This window comes from Phalacrocorax aristotelis, chromosome 9, assembly GCF_949628215.1.
Source record: "Phalacrocorax aristotelis chromosome 9, bGulAri2.1, whole genome shotgun sequence".
Taxonomy (NCBI): domain Eukaryota; kingdom Metazoa; phylum Chordata; class Aves; order Suliformes; family Phalacrocoracidae; genus Phalacrocorax; species Phalacrocorax aristotelis.
In genome coordinates, this window is record NC_134284.1 from 15,549,195 (window position 1) to 15,565,553 (window position 16,359).

Sequence of the window (16,359 nt, forward strand, 5' to 3'; positions counted from 1 at the left end):
TGCTTAAGATAGATTTGCTTTGTAACTTTGTTCCTAGTAACTAATAGTTATTTAGGGAGAAAATAGCATCTTTGGTAATTCTTATTCAATAATGACACGTTATTAACAGGAAAAAGAAATACTAGTTATTTAATAGCTTTCAATACTAGTTATGAAAGTCTACTGTGTGCTTTCAAAATGTCGTACAAGACGTAGGACCCCCACCCATAGAAAGGTGGGGCATTAATAGCTTATTCATCTTTAGTTTCTCCAAGTTTGAGATGTTCTGGATGCTATAGAAGCTCCCAAAACAGGGACTCTGAGAATCTGTCTTAAATTAAGGGCAGATTGGTGGCTGTCCCATGGGCCACATTATGGACCACTGCTCCTGCAAAAGTATGCTCTGTGGGATTCCTTCAAGGCCAGGACAGGCAATGGGGTACACCAGAAACCTTCAGTGAATGTAGGAAGTTAGCAAACACAGATCCTTACTCCAGTACAGAAGTGTAGAACGGCAATCTAATTATTGAATGCAAGAACCATGAAGACAGTTATCTTACAACACCCCTTCAAAACTTTATCTACTGTGTTTCACATGCTAAACATCTTTCCTGGAGGACTACTCATGCTTTAACTGTAAAAATGCTACCATGCAGGATAGGTCAAAGACAGACATGAGGGATTAACAGCCAAAACAAAAAACATTATCTATTCACTGACCACAAAACAGAACCAAAATAACATAGTATCAGTGCACTGTAAAGTTATGTGACAAGACAACTTCAGGTTAATGAACATTAACACTTAACAGAACTGCAGGCTATTTAGGTGAATTGTATTTCATACTGATGCCAGCATTCAGGAGAGTTAGGCTCCTTGCGCTGAACACAGCTTCATGAAGCACCATGACCAGAACTGAAGGAGTTTTGAGGTCTTAGATGAGCAGGGTTTATTTATGGGCTAATCTGGGTCAGAAATTGGGATTAGGTGTATACACATGGAAATGCACAAAAAAGCATTTGCAGCATTTCTGAGCTAATCAACTTTTTAAAGCATATGCTGTATTTCTAGCTTACAGGTAATCATACCATATCAGCAGCTTTCTTGAAATACTGAAGAGCTGTTTCATTGCTCTGAGGTACAACATCACTTCCTTCTGAGTACATCTGAGGGAGAAAGGCATTATTGAAGAACAGTGGAAGATGACTGTTTAGCATGGAGATTATGAATCATCTTCACTTTGCATATGAGAGGGAATCTGTTGGACTATTCTGACTATTGCATTACTCAATAATCATTGAAGAACTTGCCCAGAAGCAGAAAACACATCTCTACACTGTAAATCTCAGATTCAGAGGGTTTAACTTTCTAATGGAGAATGAACTGCCCATAAAATTAATAAGTTTTAATGAAAGTACACTTAATTTTTGAGTGAAGACACATAATCAGGCAAAAATCTTGCAAGATCAGTGGAAGTCAAACTACACTGGCAGTTAAAATACTTCTTGAAAACAAAGCAAAAATTGGTTACTAAACCCTGTTCATTTCAGCGTTCATTAGATACAAAACACTCAAGCTGCAGAGAAAGCAGGAACCTGCAATTTCTGCTGTCAAGTGCCTTGACTGGCACAGTATGCTATTTTTAAATGCTCTAAGGACATGAATTTTGCATCCTCTACTGCAGTGACAGCCTGAAAAAGATGAGCTAGAGCTGCTGCTTATCGCAGCCTAACCTTAGAGGGTACTCAAATGGACTAATAAGGATTTAGCTCCTCACAGGGTAAAGGTAGGCTGCAACCCAGATCTCAGGCAAGTGACCTAAATAACTTTCTAAGCAGTAGCACATTAAGATCACCAATAGAAGCTTGTCAATCATGGTTTATATTAAAAAAAAGCACTTAAATCTGAGATCAGATGCACTGAGGCAATGACCCACCTTGCAGACAGACTCAGGCTTTGGTTCAGAGTAGATGCAGACGTATTGGCAACTCTGACTCAGATGCCTCAGTTCTCTACACAGAATAAGAATATAGATGTCTCTCCCCTTTCCTTCCTGAACTCAGTATTTCCCACTAGGCAAAATTTGGAGAAGCTTAGTTTTTCCCTACACACTGTATGGAAGAGCACAGTGGTCTACTCTGAGTTTTGAACTCCACCACAGAAAAAGGACATTTAGGTATTTAACTATTAAATTTTTAAATAGTTCAAGCATTATTTAGAAAGAAAATGAAAGTTCCTAAAGTGAAGGAGCAAGTAGAAAATTTAGACTAGACATAATAGCCTACAACACTAAAATCTTGCAGGACAATTCAGAACAGTAGCAAACCAGAAGTACTTCAATTCCAGCATTCATGTTTTAGACTGCCTGATACCAGAAAGCAGGAAATATTTGTTATTTTTCATGGAAAGGTAGTGAATTTGCTTACTTTTGAGAGTGTTCATATCTTACCTTCCCTAGAAAGGCCATGGCATGTGAATTTCCAGCATTAGCTGCTTGATTGAAGTACTCAAATGCTCGCTGTAGGGAAGAACACAAGTATTTTAGCCACCATGACTATGATTTGAATACCTTCTCTTGCAAAGGGAGCAGAGGCAAGTAGGCTGTTTGCCAAGTTACGAGGTTCTTCTGGGGATAAGTGTTATCAATCCCACCTAATTTAATATATGTAACAGGGTTCCCCACTTATAATGGGAATATTGAGCAGCAATCCCTCTCAGTGTGTTCCAAAATGCAGCTCTGTGTGTGTGTGTGTGTGTTAGAAAATATACAACTGCTACTATGCACAAGGTACACAGGTAAATCTTACTTTCTTATTCTACCTCCAAACCCTGTTTAGAAGGGGAAGGATCTGCCAGGTCCTATTCCAGTTTTATACAGAACTTGGTTATACTCACTCTGACCACTTGATGCCACCTCTGAACCCTTATAGAGCAGTCATTTTAAAGAATTTTACATGTGATAACCATTAAATAACTTCTGGTTGGTAGCCGAGTCTGAAGTAATACTCAGGACTGCACATCCTCAACTCTCCATTTTTTCAATGCATACTTTAAGAAGACGTTAGTTATAACAGAAGTTATATCTTCTATGCACTCTTAACATTCTTAATATTGAAGGTTGCATTGTTTTGTCTACAGAAGCAAAATATTCTTGCAAGCCACAAACTAGACTATCATTGCTAATGCACACACGGTGCATCATGAAGATTCTACTACCTGTATAAAAGCTCAGCTGGTTTCCAGTACTACTTGATGAAAACCTGGTCTTTTTTTTTTTTACTTCCTCAATTCTAAGATATTAGTCATAAACTAATCGTGTAAAAAAAATCAGCTCCACATACTAGTCACATAAAGATTAAGTTTTAATGAATGAATTAAGTTTTACTGAACAAATCTACGGAAGTTATTAATAGTGGTACTTAAACACTTTTGCTTCACTGTGGTCTCAGCTATACTTTCTCCCTCCACCAAGAGTAATGTGCAAAGATACGCAGAAAGGGTACCTGATGATTTTGCTCTACTCCTCTTCCTCCATGCAAGTGCAACTGTCCAAGACCAACCTAAAAATAGATTTTACATTGCAAATAAATTGCTTTTCCATAGGGACTTTCTTTTTCTAGTAAGAGAGATACCAGTGAGCTAATTACATGCGCAAAGACAGACCTTATCAGAGTTAAAGATGCCACAAAGTCTGAAGGCAGATTTCCTTCAATAACTACAGTCCTATTTTTTCAATATTAGCCTAAGCAAAAATTTATCTTAGATAGAAGTGACGTGACTGTCCTAGATACAAAATAATAATTGTTCGTTTGAATTCTGCCCACCTAATTCTTCAGCTAGGTATGACCAAGCTGTATTGTGACAATTTGCCTATAATAGTGTCCTCCACTCCTGCATCGTGTGTAGAAGAGGTCCAGCCTGCAGCATGCAGAAGTCATGTAAAAGAAGAAGCAGCCAGAAATTGAGGTCCCCTGTCAGGGCCAGTTCTTTTGATCAGGGCTTCCACCACAACATCTAAAGCTATCCTTAAACTAGTCTGGCTGGTTTCTAGTGAAAGCCAAGATCCTCCTTCCTAAGACACTAAGCTGTAATGTTTTGGACTTATTTTCCACAAAAGTTTGCTTTTTCTGTCCAAGTTCTACCTTCTACTAAAATATAAGCCTCTTCTCATAAAAACCTAATCAGGAAATAGCAACCAGGTTGATTTAGGAGGAAGGGAAAACTAAAGCTCCAATGTCATTCTGTACTTTGTAAAGCTGTTCTTGTAATTCTTGAAAAGCTCTGCATACCATCAGGTGAACTTAATCTTACCTGTGCTTGTACATCTCCTTTCTCTGCTAAAAACTGATAGTACTGAATCAGGTCTTCTTCTAGCATCCCACTTGCCATTCCTGGATTTTCTACTTCATCTGCCAAGCGAATTCGCTGAACCACTGTGCCGCCAGTCAAAGAAATGTCACTAGCAACTGGAAAACAGATAAGATAAATTTTCAGACAGTTTTGTTCAATACTATTATTTCACGGCAGCTTAGTAAAACCAGATCTCTACAGAGCTTCAAACTGTTACTCAGAGAGAATGAATTACTTCGATGCTTTCTAAGAATTAAAGACATTTCAATAGATAGAGGTAAAAATAGCATATCATGATTCAGAGCCAAACTGGTAACTTGTTTAGTAGCAAGGATTCTCTATTTTTATGTTATTAGTGTTGATAATAATTCTAGTCTCTTCTAGGCGAATGATATAGGAATACATAGAAAGTCAAGAACGTTAGCCTAGTAAAAAGTTTTTACCGTGATTAGCTACAAGTCGGTAGTGAGTCAGAGCAGATTCACAACTTTGAAGGACTCCTATCCCAGCCCAGTACCGGTAACCCTAGAAAGGAAAATATAAAAATATGGAACTACCAGTTATTTGACAACATACCCTTTGCCAGCTTACAAACTGTTTTCACATTACTTGAGCAAGATTTGATGAGACAATAGACAAAACAAAGGCCACAAGTCCATTGCATCTGCATTAAAAGCAACTGACTGATACCATTAAAGGTTAAGCATAGCCAATATACTTCAGATATTACCCAGGAAAAAAAAAATAAGCAGAATGACTCTTACGGGTGAAAACCTAAAGCCTTTTACTTATATGTGTTGCACTTTATTTGTCTTAAATCTCACAATACTGATTAAAGCAGCATGTTCTGTAAAGATCTCTAGCTTTCACAGTTCTCATTAGCCTATAAAAATTAAAAGTCTGACCCTTCTGGCTTTAAGTCGAGATGTAAACATGGTCCATCTAAATTCATAGTGATACAGAGCTTAAAATGAGCAGACTCCTCCTTAATTTAACAACGAATAAGAGGGAAGATAGTGGTGCCCACCCAATGCATGCATGATGATCTAATATTTGGACACTGTATTCACATGTATGCAAATCTTACATTAAAAATGTAAGAGTACAAAGTTATTGCATGTGTAAAGTTAACTATCTTACTTACCAAGATCATATGGGCAATCAGGTTTCCTCCTAAAGCTCCAAAAGTGTAATACACCAGGGCCTTAAAACAAAATCATTGGTTACTTCACATCTGCCTCCAAGATAAAATACAGGAGCACACACTGCAGATTTTTAAGTTACCTTAGCTTGACTAGAATTGACTCCTAGACCAGATGCATAAAGAAATCCAAGAGCCTACAAATAAAATAAAGTATGTCAGCACATCCTTTGAAAAATCCAGGATCAGTTTTCCTGGAATATGTAAGTATAAATAAGTCAAACAACAATTCAAAGTTGCAAAGAATATGCCAAGCTCTGCCTTCACTTTGGTACCTCCTATATCTAGGCCCTTCCCTGCCCCTTTTAAAGTATGAAGTTTTAAAATTATTCAGTTGCCTAGGTCACTAACACAAGTGCATCTCATCGGAATCCAGTCTAGTGGATCAAACACAAGAAACTACTGCTTCCCTGAATGCTAAATGTAGATCCAAAGGTCCTGAACAGTAAAAGTATCCCAGTTTAAAGACCCACAGGTAAATACTGTCAGTATCTGCCAGGTTATTCATGTACCCTGTTTCTCATACGCCAGTGCAAACACACATGAACCATGACCTTCTCTAGAAGAGTCTTGCTGTTTGATTTACTGTCTAAACATATCCTATGAATTTACTATTTTGCATCTGTTCTGCCATGGGTTAGTTGCATCTATGACTATAAATATAAGCAGTTAGAATGCACAGAGCTGTTTGGCTGAGGTTTTCAAAAGGTATTTTTATTCTCAAAATTTACATAATTACTTCTCTATCTATAACACCTGTTACAGCTGTGTGGCTCAGAGGAGGAACCAGTAGCACAGAAGATAACAGTATATATATACTGTTATCTATATTTCAGTGTTCTAAGACTATTCTAGGGAATTCTGAAAGCACACCAAAAAAACCCACCCCAATCACCTCATGCAGACGGTATTGAATTCTAGACCAATAAAAGACAGGGTCTTCATTGAGATAATAAAGTCTCTACAGAAAATATGTTTCTATGGTAAATCAGCACTCCAACATTAAACAGCAAACAGCAGGAGACTTGGTAACCAAAGGGCTAAAAGAAACTGGATACTGCCTAAAGAAGCTGACACTTCCAAAACAAGAGAGAACTAAACAATAAGTGTATGCAGTACTGAGACGTTAAAACTGGTAACACCCACATTTTATGACATTACATATGAACAATTCTATAATGTTTGAAGGCATATGGACAAAGTGAGTACCATTCCACTAAACAGCTTTCAGGATTCCTACGAGTTTATAACTTCTTACATTATAAACTCGTGTGTGTGTATATCTGATAAAACTGCAGATGAAAAGCCACAACATCCCACACAAACCACAAGAAAAGAATAACACAGTTTCAGAGAAGATATGTTGGCTGAAGTCACCTGTATCTACTGTATCTAGTCAGCCATACAACAGATAAAAAATTCAATGAAAAGACCACCACCATACTGTATTACCGGTAGTTTAACACAGGTTTTTTAAACTCAAAGAGAAGACCTGTTTCCATGCATTTACTTTGAGGATGCAAGTGCCATTTGTTACTGCACCCTCAGTAAAGCTAGTAGCATGCAGAAGCCAGGTAAAGCAGAAGCATTTGGGGGACAATCTTTGAACCAAAGCAAGGCACTGATGAAATTTAAAAAGGTAAAGGCAACAAATAGTCAGGATTAGGAAATGCTTAAGCAAGCATTAATAAAATATATCTCCTGAATCAGAGCCTGAACCAAGTGTTTTACGTGAAGTTTTCAAACTATTTAGAAAAGCAGCATTCTGTCTGTTGTCTTTTTACAGGCAACGGATACCACTTACTGTTCTCATTCTAATTTGGATGCAGGAACAATCTTTAAGACCACCTTAGAAGAAATACTATCTATAAAACAATTTATAAACCTATAAAAATTTTTGTAGAATCTAATGACATACACACCATTTGTCCTTTAGGAGAACCTTCTTCTGTTAGTTTTTCAAATAGTTCTTTTGATGACTGGATGTTCTGCTTCAAGTAATCCCCAAACAACAAAGCGTAAGACACTTTCTCCATTGCCTTGGTATGATTCATGTCAGCTGCTTTCAGAAGATATTGATATGCTCTTAAAAGAAAACAATTTCTTAGTCACCTTGAGGCAAAGAAGCAGATTCCATTCATAAACCTGAAGATTCTTGGGAGGTGTTTTGTTCCTCTGTTTTAGCCTCTATTTTCTACAAGGGGAACTACCTACAGTCATTTGTTCCAGATCTGAATTGTCCATTTATGCAACAACTCACATGATTTAGCTAACAGACAAACTGAATCTTAATGTTCACTCTACTCCATATGCAAAGCAGCATGCATTTCCTCCATGTAAAACATACAAAAAGTTTAATGTCAAACAATCACGTTTGTGTAGCAACAATTTTATGTCCTGTACTAGGTATCTTGCAGAACCACTACTCTGACAGCTTCACAGACCATGATAGAGAAAAGAAGCCTAAAGATGACTATGGAGTCTCTTTGATTTGTTAAGTACAAAAATCATACTGATGAAAACACTAAGTGTTGGGTCCAATACAATTGCATAGACAATCAATTTTGTGATGCAACAGTCATGCTAACAATGAGAACGTTCTCTGGAAGCTCCCCGTTCTATTTCAGCCTCAGAACTTACAGTAGTCCTCCAGAGTAACTTCACAGCAGCTGGTTTCACAGCAGTTTAAAACACAGTAACCTTAATCATCATAACACAGTACTGTCAAGCATGCTTCAGCTTGATCTCTCATGGAACTGTGACAGCATTCCAAGATTTTTCTTCACCTCTCCTCCTTTCTATTCTCAGACTTGTTTTCCTTCTTTTAGGACAGGCACATATGAGACACACCTGGTTCCTCACATAATTTCATCTTCTAAGAAAGTGTAAGGTGTTCAAGAGAACTAAGATTAATATTGTTTTACAACTCCTACACTATTTTACACAAAAGAATATTAGTCAGAGTCTAACAGACACTGTCTTCCTTTGTCTTTGCCATGGTGTGATGGAAAACCTCTAGCTGTGCTTCAGCTTCCCTGATACATAAAGTAGGAATATGCTCCCTTGTCTCCACAAAGAAGTTTAACATGGTACTAGTGCTCACATACTAATCAGCAGCCTGAAGTCACCACTTCCTGATGAAGTTGTCAATATGAGTACCAGAGAGCTTTAATTTAACATAGTTATTCTTATTTATAGTGGTAAACTGACAACTATTTCATCAGTAGTTGAATATATACAGAGTAGAAAGTAAACAGACCAAAATAAACAGAGCACTTATTCTGTTCTTTTTTTTGTTTTGTTTTGTCTCAAGCATTACTCTTTTCTCTCATACAATGGTAATTATTAGAGTTTTAACAATTTATTGAGATTAGGTTAATATTATTTTTATGGTTTCCGAAAGCAGGAACAACAGAGCAGGGCAGGAAATGCTGATTTTCCCCCACTTAATCTTTGAAGCATGAGAACCAGACTATAAGAAACATTTGAAAAATCATAATCATCTTGTATCGCATTCTCAGTTTTTTCTGGGCAGCTGCCACATATAAATTGTAGCTGGACAACTGCAGCACCATCTTGCATTAAGTCAATGTTTTGATGACAACCACTCTTCAGAAATTAATCTTACACAATTTTTAGTGGATTCAGAGGAAAACAGGCATAAATTTGTTTTCCTAAATACCCTGAACTTACTATTCATTTTCAGTACTATCACTGCATAGTTTGATGGTAAGTCCAATGAAGTGCAAAGTCCCAGAGCAATTAATTTAAGTTATTTTTCAGTTAAGCCAGAGTGACCAGCCATGTCAGCCTTGTCTTTTGGGGGTGGAGGAGGTAGACTTACTCTTTCTTCTGAGCCTTTTTACTGCTTCCATTAAGGATTTTCATTCCAGTCTGATAAACGTCCTCAGCTTCTTGCATCTGCCTTCTCTTATTAGACTGCTCTTCAGCTAACAAATAAACAAACAAAAAAGTACATTAAGAGCTTCAGTTACACAGCTCAAGACTATTGTCTCAAAACTCATATTGGTTCTAAAGGGAAAATACAGCCAGAAATACATTTCTGAAGACCAATAAACAACACAAGTGATTACAAAAAGCTGTCTAAAAGAGGTGTTGGGTGTCCACTGTTGGTGGACAGTTTCTTCTCATGTGCTGTCTCTCATGTACGAGTTTGCTGTTAAAATTTTCTTCTTGTTGCTCCAAAGCAAGCTGTGCAAGGAGGAAAGGTTCCTCCTTCAGGAGAACATTTCCTAGAGAAGGGTTGCCTTTGTGCAACACATCAGCGAGTACAATGGGAAACACTGTCAACACCTATACTCCCACAGCCTCAGAAACTAAGAGTTTTATAGATGCCTCCACTGCAAGATTTCCTGAATAGCTTTGGGAAGTGGCATTTGCATTATAATCTTTTTCACGATGATAACTTTGCCTTTATAATTACTTGTATATCACAGAGACTTCTAGACCCTAAAATAAAGGGGATTAAGAGGACTGAAAACACTAGCTTAAGAAAACATTCCCTGGACAAGAAGACGACATTGCGCTACTTACTTTCACAGAAGCCCCACTTTTGATCTTTTTTGTAATCATAGGTTGTTGCACACCAAAGCCTGCCATCTTCCCTCCCATCTGCAGTGCACTCCACATACTCCTTCTCCATAAACAAAAAGGGGAAGTGGCAAGGTTCACCATCTGCAGTGCCTCCAATAGCTGTCAAAACTGAAAATACATACCCAGGAATTAGACTGCTTTCCTTTATTCTGCAAATTAAAGTAATCTACTACATATAGGAAAGCACTCCTATGGTAGTTTAATTTCTATGACTGCATTTAATCAAGTTTTCAGTAAAATTTCTTAGTTAAAGGCCTGAAAAAGCAATTATTTTTCTAAATAGCACTTGAAAAAGTATTATTTTTAATTAGGAAATGAAACAGAAGGTATGTGGTTTCTTACATTCCTTAGTTCTAAGCAAAGAAAATATTTTTCTTTAGTTTGGAGAAGGCAAATCTCAGTTATATTTTTATTGCCTAACAAAATAACCGCTTTCTTTCCTGAACACCTTCCTTTCACATTCTTTTCTCTGCTCTCCCTACCTCACGCAGAAGATACCCTTGAAGTGCATTCCAGTGCATATACTTATTTTAACCCCAGGGTTAGACATAATCATGACAGAACCACTCACATCCCCAAATGTGATACTGAAAGTACTTGAATATCAGCAGGGAATACACTTAGAACATACACAGCTGTAAGAGAAGACTTAAATGAAATTATTACGAGTCTAGTCATTTTCTTTCGTTGCATATACTCATATTGAAAACTATTTCACTTTGCCAATATATTTAAGTTGCATTCAAAATTACTTTGAACAGCATGATTTATCACTTCTCATGCACTAGAACTTCAAAGGTTACAGATTCCAATATTGCAATGTATAAATAAAATCAACCTTCTATGAAGACTAAGAATTATCTATGTTTTTTGAAAATTAAATTATTTAAAATAGCCTTTTATAAAGGTTTTCCCTCTCACTAAGCTAAATCCAGCTGCTGAGTTCAGCTTCATTTTAAGACATTTGCAAAGTCATGCAATTGAGAATGTCAATTATACCACGTTTTTTCAAGTTAAGTTTGTAATTCTTGTAGTTCTTTTTTCTAGGGTCTAAAATTGTAAGGCCTAGAGACCATACTAATTTAAAAATTGAAAATATCAAAAAATATGGCCTTTTGAAGCATAAGGAAGTCACAAGGCTCAGTTACCCTGTTCAAATTGCTCTTCATAATCTAATCCCTTGGCAGATGTTCCAACATACAACTCCAAGTTAATTATCCCATAACACACAAGGAAAAAAATTATTTTTAGAAATTGCATTCAAAAATAATGTGTCCAGATGCAACTAGCCTGGAATCACTTTGGACATCTGTTAACCACAGAGTAGTGCACACACTCATGCTAAGGGTACACATAACCACAACTGATGGCACCTCTTATCACTGTCAGTCGAACAAACTCCAGGTCCAGGATATTAACAGCACTTGAGAACTTGAAGTTTTACTTGTATTGTTTAGTACCTTGTCTCCTGTATTGAAAGCAACTGGACACAAACCATTTACACGGTGTTCTGCTTGAGAGTTAGCTGTACACAGCAGTTATTACTCTGCCCCAGTCCTCCCCCTTGTTTTTTTTTTTAGTTCTAAATGCAACCATAATACTGTTTCCCCCTCAGACAGTAGCAAATACTAACCCCTAAAGCAACACAGCATTGGGATCACAGGATAAAATGATCACTAGTTATTTTATCATGTGCTTAAAGAATGATAGATACAAATCGCAGCAAATAATTTACTCAGAGGATAAATTACTTTTTGTCAAACTGAGTGTGCAAGTAGTAATTTACCCGTTTTACTATGTTTACATAAAGTATATGGTATTTTATCATTATATTTTGTCATTATTTTCTTATATCTGATCTCATACTTTATGCTGCAGGAATCCCAAATATAGATTACTTCTAAGCACTGCATACATTACTGTCAGATTCCTCCAAATAGGAACACAAACACAGCAGCAATTTCCAGCTCCGTATAAACTTATAGAGAGTTTTAAGCAAAAACTGTAGTATCGAACTTGATTGTTTCAAAAACGTACAACACAAAAGATAAATAACTAAAAAATACCATTTGCTTTAAACACAAGACCTCCTCACTAATCAGAAGAGAGCCGGACAACTTCTTTCTTAGAAGATTAAAAACCTTAGTAGTACTAATTCTAAATTATTAAAGATGAGGGTTTTTTTCTGCTCAATATCATGTAGGATACACCTGGAAACATGAAGAATATTATTTCTTCCATGCAATCTCATGACCATACCCAGGAGCCAAGGTGTATTTAGAAAAGCTTTAATCTGCTTTCATGCAGTCCTGTCACCAGCAGCTCATTCAAGTGATGTAACATTGGTATCTGAGGTAGACTCCTGTCCTGCTCACTTAAAAAGTTTGTCAGTAAAGTTGTCTTTTAGCATTTTTTTCTTCCTGACAGAACACAGGTACTTTTCCTCCAGAATTGCTTACATAAAACCAGTAATCCTTCTATCCACACTGCTTACTTACTTCATAGAGGTTCCAAAAACTGTGCAAGACTTATATTTATGGTTTTTGAAAGTCACTTGAAGTACTTTGACAAGTGTAGTTAAAAACCTTAGTGGTCAGGGAACAAGCCATCTGGTTACACCCTTCTGATGTGAGAGTTAAAGTATCTTGAAGTTTACTTTTGAAATAGACTGCACTGACTAAATATGGTGCTTAGCTCACCGTTTTGTGGCAGCAAGCTATTTAGTGGAATTTATATACCTTCTTCCTGTACAATGCCACACCTATCAACAGCAACATTTAATCCTGAGTTTTTACAAACTGTATCCTAGTTCTGCATTAGTAAGGAAGGCTTATTAGAAAACACTGAAGGTTAGTACATAATGGAGCTCACTTCATAACTCCTGTTTTCTTTTGACATCTGAATCTGAATTGAGAAGATAGACAAATACTAATATTACCATGTAACTATATTTTTTCAGTGAAGTTGAAGATTTACTCTTTATGGACAAGTGAAAAGGAAGTCTTTGCTGCATTGGCTAGGGTACTCAACTGTGCCATCTAGTAATCATCCGCTACTAACTGCAAGTCAAAAAATCATATTAAATTTATATTTTTATTAGTGGTAAAAAATAAATACTGGAATTTCTTGAGAATTTAGGCACAAGGGCATAGGGCTTTACCTATATTTAAAAACTTCAGTAAGTTTACATGCAGTTTAGATTTTGCCCTAAGGCTCCCAATGCTGTCCTAGAAAGCTTGTCTTTGCATCACAATTTGTTCCTCTGTCAGCTGACTCTCCAGGCAAACAGCTAGTAGGCAGCAATTACCGTTCCATCCCAGAAAGGTTAAGACACTAGTTATTTCATATGTTCAAAATTACTACTTGTGTTCATCCACATGCCAAAGTTACTCAAACGCATCTTTCTTGCCACTTGTTCAGAAGTCTGTGAGCAGTACCTGGACTCTGCATTTCTGCTTCTTCCAAATCCTTATTCAATAGATTTGACATTTCTAGAGAGTTCAACTCTTCCAGAGAATTCTCTTTTTCTTCCTCCTGACTCTGAAAGTTCTCTTCATCCTCTGACTGAGAGTCTGATTTCCCTGATTCAAGGAAGATCTGACCTGCTACCACCGGAGTTCCTGTGGAATGGTCCTTTACCTGGTCCTCTGCAGATAAAGTCTGAAGGAAAAGAGCCACGTAATTTAGAAGATTAGAAACTGAAGAACAGCAGCTGGCAAAACACCCCATTACTTTTAAAAGATACAGCTAATCAACATACTAAGGTTAAATAGTAGCATCAAAAGTAATATGAGTTACCTCTATCAGCTCTCATTCACTCTATCCCTTTCAGTTCTTTGAATTTTTTTTTCCAAAGATATAGCACAAAATATTAATTTCTTCTGTGCAGCAGAAGAAATTAATGACACAGCACGAGCTACAAACAGTTTAAAACAAGAATCAAATCACAGTTCTGAACTTCAGACGTTTGCTATCCTTCCACAAAAAACACAGAACTATCAGAAACTTATTTCCTCACCTTTGACTCCAGTGATTCTTCTTGATTTCCTTCTTCATCTAGAAGAGATGTTATATGTCAGTAAAAAGCTCTTCCATGAGTAATCTTCTCAAAAATAAAAAATAAGTTTAGCTATAATATTGTACCATGGTTCTGAAACATTCTAGTGTACTAAGTTGAATAATACACTTCAGAAAGACCATGTTAGTGCTGTCAGGAAGAATCAAATATTTCACAGAAAATCCTCCTCTTCCTTAAATTATGCTAACACAACCATGGTCCAATACTGGAAAAAAGTGTGGTGTGGGTTTTTTTCTAACCCCAAATGAATTCTCTAGATTAACACACAGTCTGAATTGTTCCAGCCCAACTAAACTACTTAAAAATATATGTGTCAAGTGGAAAGGGCCTATGGAACCTAAGGTTTTTAGTCACCAAATCAAGTCTAGTAAAACCAGCTTCAGCAGCAACCAGAAAGTTACATTAATACCACTTATAATTAAATGTTGTTCTTTATAGGATGCCAATTACATCAAGCATATTCAAACCTGTATATAGAGGTCTCTCTCCAGAACCGTGAGAAATTAGTTTGCCCTTAAGATTCTGTTCAAGAGCTGCAAGCCTTGTTTAACTGTCATCTTTCTTATCTGAACGATAATGATATTTGATATGAATATATGACATTTGATTAGAAAGATTGGAAAGAGAAGAAATGGTAAAGAAAAGCAGAGACCTATAGGAATAGCAGTGAAAAGGAGAAGATAATCAGAAAAGCTTACTTATGACAGTTTTACCACTGTTTTGCAGAATTGTGTCTTTTATTGTCTTAGCTCCTGTAACTTAAATGGGCTACTCACTGTGCTTCGAACAACTTGGTTTGCACTACCACCTCAACTGAAAGCCTCCAAAATTGTGACAGCTGAAATGTGACTGTTCCCAGTCATCAGTATCTGATAGCACCTCATTTAGATAAAAAACCCTCCCTATATTTGAAAGAAGATGTGATAGGCCTCCCTCTCTCCAGTACACAACTCACTGAAATGGAAATAAAAACTCAAAATATAAATAGATGAATAAGCAAAGCTGCCACTAACTCCGTCTACATTTAGAAATCCCCCTTTCCGAGGCTCTGGGGTATGTAATGCCCTGTAGCAGTGGTAAGGTGTTGACAGGCTGGAGACCTTCACTACAACTAGAAAAGGTACCTAAACTGATAGAAGTTAGTGCCCTGTACATGAAATACACCATTTAGTATGTTATAGTTAGCTATTAAAGACTGCCTGCACAAACACTGAATGCCAAAAAAACTCTCCAAAAGTTTATAGAACTCTGACTTTCTGTAAGCAGCAAACCAAACTTGCATACTATTCATCTTCATGCGAGTGAAGCGTCTTACCAGAGACAAATCACCTCTGAAGTAACAAACTACAAACATGACCGTTTATCAGTTTGTGTTTTAAAGACTAAACAGAGCAACTGCAGGTATTTGCAGCAAAAGCACTAATCTTGGAAGCCAGATTCCAGAAAGTGATTTCCACATTGTTATCCTAAGTATAACCTTTGATTAGAACAAGTAAAATGATGAGGATCAACTTTAAACTGTAACAGCATAATAAAAATCGAGAAAAAAATGCTAAGACTTAGAAAGTGAAGCTTCGAAACTAATGTGACAATAAGTTTGGCAGTGCAGCTGAGGCAGATAGGTAAGTCTGTTGAGCATACTGAAGAAGATGTAAAGCTCAAAAAGTTTGACTGCCAGCAGACACAGGATTAAAAAGTATCTAGAACAGTCAGTGTGGGTAAGCAGCTGTACCTCACAAGTCCAAAAATGAAAGCTTGTAAAGACATTCAGAAAAACTAGTGGAGACAGCAAAGAGCACTCCAGATGAAACAGACCCTGCAAGTAGCAACCAAGACAGCACAAGAACAAACATCAATTTGGAAAAAAACACCAAAAGATGTGTAAGAAAAAACAAGGCTAGCTGCATTTTGGCAGAGACCACAGTGCTTATCAGCTTGAGGAATCTAACGGATAACGCTGATTGTGATAAGTCATAAGAAGTTTTACCACTGAACTTCAACACTTCAGATCACCATATAACAATTGGTTTCTAAATACAGTAAAAGTACATATGCATTTTTTATGATACTTGCTGCCTTCTATTTGAAACTATGAGACAAATTTGAAATTACCATGTTTCCCACAAATTAAATTCTA

At 36.8% G+C, this 16,359-nt stretch overlaps 1 protein-coding gene across 2 annotated transcripts in view; it reads right to left on the reverse strand.

Moving 5' to 3' along the window:
* Window positions 1–16,359, reverse strand: part of SEL1L (SEL1L adaptor subunit of SYVN1 ubiquitin ligase) — a 35,517-nt gene that overhangs the window by 14,039 nt on the left and 5,119 nt on the right. For both annotated transcript variants that reach the window (XM_075103650.1, XM_075103649.1), the window contains exons 2-13: window positions 14,163–14,200; window positions 13,582–13,804; window positions 10,085–10,252; window positions 9,375–9,480; window positions 7,453–7,615; window positions 5,614–5,667; window positions 5,474–5,533; window positions 4,773–4,854; window positions 4,291–4,445; window positions 3,483–3,539; window positions 2,429–2,497; window positions 1,068–1,145 (exon numbers count right to left, since the gene is read on the reverse strand). In XM_075103650.1, coding sequence (XP_074959751.1) covers window positions 1,068–1,145; window positions 2,429–2,497; window positions 3,483–3,539; window positions 4,291–4,445; window positions 4,773–4,854; window positions 5,474–5,533; window positions 5,614–5,667; window positions 7,453–7,615; window positions 9,375–9,480; window positions 10,085–10,252; window positions 13,582–13,804; window positions 14,163–14,200 — 1,253 coding nt within the window. The remainder of the gene's footprint in view (window positions 1–1,067; window positions 1,146–2,428; window positions 2,498–3,482; window positions 3,540–4,290; window positions 4,446–4,772; window positions 4,855–5,473; window positions 5,534–5,613; window positions 5,668–7,452; window positions 7,616–9,374; window positions 9,481–10,084; window positions 10,253–13,581; window positions 13,805–14,162; window positions 14,201–16,359) is intronic.